Source organism: Antechinus flavipes, chromosome 3 (assembly GCF_016432865.1).
Source record: "Antechinus flavipes isolate AdamAnt ecotype Samford, QLD, Australia chromosome 3, AdamAnt_v2, whole genome shotgun sequence".
NCBI lineage: Eukaryota > Metazoa > Chordata > Mammalia > Dasyuromorphia > Dasyuridae > Antechinus > Antechinus flavipes.
In genome coordinates this window covers 414,623,916-414,631,155 of record NC_067400.1, presented here as the reverse complement: position 1 = coordinate 414,631,155, position 7,240 = coordinate 414,623,916, and the positions used below count along the sequence as shown (strand labels likewise).

General features: G+C 41.6%; 1 protein-coding gene across 1 annotated transcript; it reads left to right on the top strand.

Annotated features, from left to right (window-relative positions):
• Nucleotides 1-1,261: 1,261 nt before the first annotated feature.
• HOXD10 (homeobox D10) lies at nt 1,262-6,736 on the top strand. Its single transcript, XM_051986158.1, has 2 exons — nt 1,262-4,823; nt 6,278-6,736. Exons 1-2 carry the CDS (start codon nt 4,079-4,081, stop codon nt 6,553-6,555), a joined length of 1,023 nt encoding a protein of 340 aa, XP_051842118.1. The 5' UTR covers nt 1,262-4,078; the 3' UTR covers nt 6,556-6,736.
• The last annotated feature ends 504 nt before the right edge of the window (nt 6,737-7,240 follow it).

Below are 7,240 nucleotides of genomic sequence, written 5' to 3'. Positions count from 1 at the left end.
TATCTGGAGGAGAAATGAACCGACTTGCTTCCTTTTTTGTGATTGAAAAAGGACATGCTCCTTGGTCTTTCTGGATATTTGAAAATCATTTTCTCTCACCCCTGCGCTTTGTAATTGTGCCTTTGAAGAGCTCCCTAAATTCCCCTTTAGTCCTTCTTTCCCTTGGCCATGAGCTCTCACCCCGAAGAATAGAGAATTGAGAAGGGAGTTGGGGAGAGAGAAAGGCCGGAAGACAGCCTCAACATTGGTGCAGCCTCGAAACTTTCCCCGAAGACTAGAGGCTATTTAGGGTTTAGAATCCTCGGCAATCCCAGTCGGGGAAAAAAAAAAAAAAAAAAAAAAGTCTCCTCTCAGCACGGGGTTCCTTCCTTATTTTCCTTGAAACAGGAAATCGAGGAGACAACCTGCCCCCTTGATTACAAATGCTAATTTAACTGTAAAGCAACTCCTTTATTTTTCCCCGGGAACATAGTATAGCACTGGGGAGCGAGCTTTCCGTATAAATGTAGGGTGCATATCTCATTTATGGCTCAATATTGATTTATTATTAATGTTAATGACTTTGTCCTATCTAAATATGATCTAAAACAATACTTACATTAAATACTCATAAGCAAAATAATTACTTGCTCCCCAATATGGCCACATTTTCATTCTTCTCCTTGTACAGATCAGTCTCCGCTTCCTAATCATTTGTCTCTTTTTCTTTTCCCAGTTCGTTCTTACTATTTCTAGTTTAATTTTTAATTTCAAAATAGAGAAAGCCAAAAACCTCTATCTGCTCTTAGAGCATACAGATTGTTTCAAGTTAGAATGGAGTGGGGGAGAAGGGAGGAAGAGGAAAAATAGTTGAATTTACTTGATAATATGTCAGACATTAATTTTTAGAGGGCTGAGGAGAAATTGAAAATGAAAGCTGACTCCGAAGTGACTGGGTCTTTCATAGCCACCTGAGTAAATATTCGATATACCCCAAATGCAAGAATAAGACTTCAAGTTCTTGTTTTAGGGGAATCTCTCCGAAATCCGCAGGCAGATGTCAGCTAAAAAATATGCATCGGATATTTCTGACTGCTCTATTTTCTTCAAGTGTAAATAAAGATTATGAAAGACCATCTGATGGGCATAAAATTCCTGATTAGATTTAGCAGTCGGAGCTTACCCTGAGCCCAGGAAAATAGTATTTGACTTCTTTGCACTCTGTGGGTTGTCCCGAATTAGTATAAAATAAAGATAGGGGGAGATGGTGATAGAGGGATTTCTAGAAAACAAAATAACTGTACTTAGTGTTGAGCAACGTGAAGTCCACGACACTTTGTGACTTGGACAAAACCTAGCATTGGCTCTGGTAATGATCTCAACTAGAAGAAAATGCCCTTTGCGAGTCCACTATCTAGCTGCCCCTAAAATAGTAACGGAAAACAATTTTAGGCAGGGATGGAAGGGAGAATGTAAACAAATGTATATATATATATATATACCTTAGATCCTTATTTATTTGTTCATAGCTTAAAACAGCTATTCCTCCATAAAGGTAATGTTTAAAGCTCTCTGGCCAACACAGAGCTTTAGACTAGTTGTTAAAGGCGTCGGGGCTTTTAACCTGACAATGATGTTGTATTTGAACAGCTGCGATAAGGTTTTAAAAGGTCTGTCTCATGGCCACAGCAGAGATTTTAAATAGGGTTATTGTTTCTGACAATACCAGGCTATAGGGGAAAGGAAAACAAACTCACCCCAGAAAATAATGTAAAATTCTAACTTCTGCTAGGGACAGAGGAGATTTATTTGGGGAGGGGGACGAGGTGGTTTGTTGGAAAGAGAGATTTGAATCGCCTTTTCATGTGGAGGTCTGCGAGGCACCATCTAACTTGCATCCCCAATAATACAGAAGCATTGAATGCGCTTTGAAGCCGTTCAGGCCCCAAAGAAATGTTCAGCTGAACCGGAAACACGATTTATCCACAAGTTCAGTGTATCCTTCTGAAATCCAAGTCCAGGGAGCCTCCTCAGGAGAGATTCAGAAAAAGAAAACCCCTTAGAAAGCAGGAACTGGTTCACGGTCAGTGTTTCTCTCCGTGCTTTATCCCCTACTCTTTTACTCTTAGCAGGATAGGGGACTGTAGCTTCGGAGGGGAGGACAAGTTAATGCCTCCTAAGACAAGTCTTTGGAAACCCAAGTTTAAAGCGTCCTACTGTTGCCTTTCTATATAGCTGGAGACAGTGGCCGGGATCAAGGCTGTCTGTTCTCAAAGCCAGAGAAGGAAGTTGCCAGAACAGTTTCTCATAAAACCCCGAGTTTCTGCAATGTTGTTGTTGTTGTTTCCCACCCACCCACCTAAATATACACGACTATAGCTCAAGACCAAGTCCATTTTGTGGGACTTCACTTAACGAGAGGAAAACACAGGATTGAGATTTTCCTTTCCTTTCCTCTCCGCTCCTATCCTTCTCTCTTTTTTTTTTTTCCTGACAAAACAAAAGCTCTCATCAAATAATTTTAGGAATCTCCGAGAACTATAAAATTCAACTTCTGACAAAAGTATAGCTTTTAATATTTGACGATTTGTGTTAAAACAAAAATTGACCTCCTTGGTTAGTAGCGAAGGGAAAAATCAATAGTATAATTTTCAATAATTCATAACGCGAACGCCATTATGCTAAATCTTAACTATTAATCTTATCCTTTACAAAGTCTCGATTGATTTGTTAATAAAATATCTTCCCGTGTGTGGCAACAGAGGGTATAACTCTTTAAAAACCTTCAGAAGCAAGAAAATTACCAAGTAGCCCAAGAATGTAGATGAGAATTTTATTGATCGCCCTGATTCTTCTTAATATGTATTAATAAATTCCACAACCTTTTGTACCTTGCACTTGTCAGAAACCAATGCTTTTACAAAATCCATAAAAGGAAAACATATTTTTCTTTGCATAATAACTGAATGACACCTTAGCATTTCCCTTCCCCTCTAGCCAGCCAGTTACGGAAAACTTTCAAAGTCTGGATTGCCAGGGGGATTTGTTGATCCCCCCCCCATCCATTTCCTTTCTTTTTTTCTTTTCTTTATCGCCACTATCTCCTCCCCCCCCCCCCTCTAATTTTAAAAGTGTGGAGATGAAGATCCCAGTTCCATTCTTATGTAGGAAGCCGGAGGGGCGGTTTCTCTGACAGCACATTGCTGGCAAATAATTGTCTCCTGTATGAAACCTCACAGGGTCCCAGAGTGCATGTGGTCAAGAGAAATTCTCTCTTTCCGCTGGGGAGAAATGTGTATGCTGAGCCCTATAGTAAACAGAGTCCTGAGCTTGGGATGGAGAGGGCTTGGGGAATGGGGCATTACTTCTGCACCACTTTCCTCTAGACTTCACATCCAGATCCCTTGGCCTGTTTGCCCTTTCCCTTTCCTTTCTGTTTTCCCTTCCCACGATTACTACAAGGATCATCATCAACAACAACAACAACCACACATCAAATCGTTTTTTTAGCTTAGGGCCAAGAACTCAGGATGCCAAGGAATTTGGACTCACCTCTCCGGGAATACCAGTCCTAAATAAATCAAGCCCCCCTCTGTCTGTCTGGCACATCTATCTGTCTTTATCTCTGTATGTATACATGCATAAGTACATATATGTGTATATATGTATAATACATAATCTCCCTCCATCACTTCCCCTCTCCCTCCTCTTCTCTTTCCTTCTTTCCTCTTCCCCTCCTGTCCTCCTTCCCTCCCGCTCGGCCGCCGGACTGCCTGGCTGCCGAAAGCCCCTTGTTTGCCTTGGGCGCAGTGCGCCAGGGCTGTCTGCCCGAGACCAGCTTCAGAGGAGCGCCCCGCTCTCCCCGCACTATCCCCTGCGCGTTGTAGATGTCGCTGTTGTCCGTGGTTGCTTGGCGGACCGGCCGGGCCCGGGGAGCACGTGACCCACGAGGAGGCAGCGGCTCAAGGCCATTTTCAAATCTCATTGGCTTGGTTGTCATGTGGTCGGGCAGAGGCATCCACAATTACACAGGGAATGTTTTCCTAGAGATGTCAGCCTACAAAGGACACAATCTCTCTTCTTCAAATTCCTCCCCAAAATGTCCTTTCCCAACAGCTCTCCTGCTGCTAATACTTTTTTAGTAGATTCCTTGATCAGTGCCTGCAGGAGTGACAGTTTTTATTCTAGCAGCGCCAGCATGTACATGCCACCACCCAGCACAGACATGGGGACTTATGGAATGCAAACCTGTGGACTGCTCCCGTCTCTGGCTAAAAGAGAAGTTAATCACCAAAATATGGGTATGAATGTGCATCCTTATATACCTCAAGTAGAGAGTTGGACAGATCCGAGCAGATCTTGTCGAATAGAGCAACCTGTTACACAGCAAGTCCCTACTTGCTCCTTCACTACCAATATTAAGGAAGAAACCAATTGCTGCATGTATTCCGATAAGCGAACCAAACTAATTTCTTCTGACGTCCCTTCTTACCAGAGGTTGGTCTCTGAATCATGCCCCATTGAAAATCCCGAGGTTCCTGTCCCAGGATATTTTAGACTGAGCCAGACCTACGCCACTGGGAAAACCCAAGAGTACAATAACAGCCCCGAAACGAGTTCAACTGTAATGTTACAGTTAAACCCTCGCGGCTCTGCCAAACCGCAGCTATCTTCTGCCCACCTTCAGATGGAAAAGAAAATGAGTGAAAACCCCAGCAACCAGGATTCAGCTAAAGTCCCTCAAGTGGAAAGCCCCGAGCCCAAGTCCACTTTGCCAGAGGAGAGGAGCTGCCTAGCTGAAGTGTCCGTGTCCAGCCCAGAAGTCCAAGAGAAGGAAAGTAAAGGTCGGTATGATCAAAGTTTAAACCGTAGCGTGGTGTAACTTGAACACGGCAGCATCATAAAACACAGTATAAAATACTAACAAGCACCACAGCCATAACATTTAATGATAAGGAGGCATCGGGCTGCAGGTGCTGGCTCTCTAGAGCTCTTAAGAAGAGAAAGAGAGCAAAAATCAGTCCCCATAGAGTGCAGCCATCTCTTTTCCTGTTTTACCTTCTCTTATTGTGTTTACCTTCTACACAGGCTGATGGGGAGAGGGAGGAAGAGGTTGCTTTTATTTATTTCTTTTTTTTTTAGTCTATTCCACGAAAAAAACAACAAAAGGAGGAGAAGGAGATCTGGAGGTTGTAAACACAACCAATTATTCCCTTTTATCCTAGTAATATCTTAATTAAACATTTTAATTACATCCAATTATGATTTTATAGCATTTAGAAACATTGCTGTGATATCCAGATATTCGTGAGATATGTCCTGAGAGCTTGTTAAATCTTTCTGGAGGCCGAACACTGAAGCTAGGAACCCAGGGTAGCAGCAACCCGCCTGGCTTTCCATGGGACTCGGCTGCTCTCCTGAGCTGTTTCCAATAACCTTGGATTTGTCTCTTTCTCTCTCTCTCTTTTAAAGGATATCAGGCTCTTAAAGTGTCTTTTCAAGATTATGGAATTAGATGATAGCTTCCATTAAAGAAGAGCCAGAGTTTGCCTTTGGGAACAGGCAGAGGGTGAAGAGACCAAATCCCAAGAATTCACCTTGTGAAAATGGACTTTGCAACCTCTCCCTCGCCTTCTCTTTTTATCCTCATTCATGGAATATTGCAGGAGGCAGAAGTGTATATATTTACCCTCAACAAATGTCTTTATGGGGTGGCATGGGAGGAAGCATTCTAAAAGAAATAATACACAGACAAATGTGGGGATTGTATTGTGGGGAGAGGTTTTCACTTCCAAGAGATAATTTCTTAAGAATAAAATGTGCTTATACATCTATAAATGTGGCTGAGGTGGATGGGACTCCAAGTCTGAGAGATCAAGGGGAAAATAATGCAAAAAAGAATGTGTGAATACTGTGAAGCTGACTGGTTTTCTTAGGCAGTGGCTCAGTCTCAGGTTGTCACGAGCAACCCCGTTAAAATGTGACTGGGGAGACCCTGGCAGGTTAAATATTGTTTAAATGCTGTGTGTGAGTTGGAAACTTTAGCGAGAAATCAAAACAGAGGCTCAAAAGTGGAGGGTGCCCTCACATCATGTCATTGGAACTATTTAGCACTAATCTGACAACAATTAGAAATCCCTTCCAGTGTATACACCTCGTATGAGTAATGTTTAATACCAGCATTTCAGCGAGCTGCCAGACATTATAGAAGAGGGGTCATGGCCAAGGGTACACTGTAACAGACTGAGAAAAAAAAATTTTTTTTTTGATTTTCTTCTTCTTCTTTTGATTTTGATAGAGGAAATCAAGTCCGACACTCCAACCAGCAATTGGTTAACTGCAAAGAGTGGCAGAAAGAAGAGGTGTCCTTATACTAAACATCAAACACTGGAATTAGAAAAAGAGTTCTTATTCAATATGTACCTCACTCGCGAGCGCCGCCTAGAGATCAGTAAGAGCGTTAACCTCACTGACAGGCAGGTCAAGATCTGGTTTCAAAACCGCAGAATGAAGCTTAAGAAGATGAGCAGGGAGAACCGAATCCGAGAACTGACCGCTAATCTGACCTTCTCTTAGACCCTAACACGGGGACAGAAACAGTGAGGATATTCGGCACAACATTCCCCGGGTGCAAAATGCAGGAGAGACTTGGAAAACACAAAATCTTCATTTTTCTTTCCTTTTTGTTTTTGTTTTATCCTGATAGAATGTGACTTTGGGGTCATTATTTTAGTGCTGCAAGTGAATCTGTATACCTATGGAAATATATATGTATATATATATATGTGTGTATATATATATATGTATATATATATCCATATCCATATATATATATATAAAAGAAAACTAGCACGTGTAATTTATTTTTTTTCATCGTAATGCAGGGTAACTATTACTGAGAGTTATCATTTGGTCTTAACTTATTGGAACTGTGGAGTATCCAAGCAATGTGACTTTTTCATGTTTTTACTCACAAATATGGTTTGTGCGTGTGGCTTTCACATTAGCCATGGCATTATTGAATACATCCAATACTTTAACAATATTAAGATCACCCACAACCTTTTTTTGGGGGGGAAGCACATGACAATGTAACTATCCTCGCAAATGAACTTAGAGATTGTCTTTCGTAAAATGGATTCTTGTCTACTTATCCATTGTAGATATGTTCTTGTGGTGCATATGTGGTATCTTAGAAGTACAAACAACAATCTGTCCTTTCTGTGCATGTTCTGTTAGCATGTATAATGCAATAAACTCT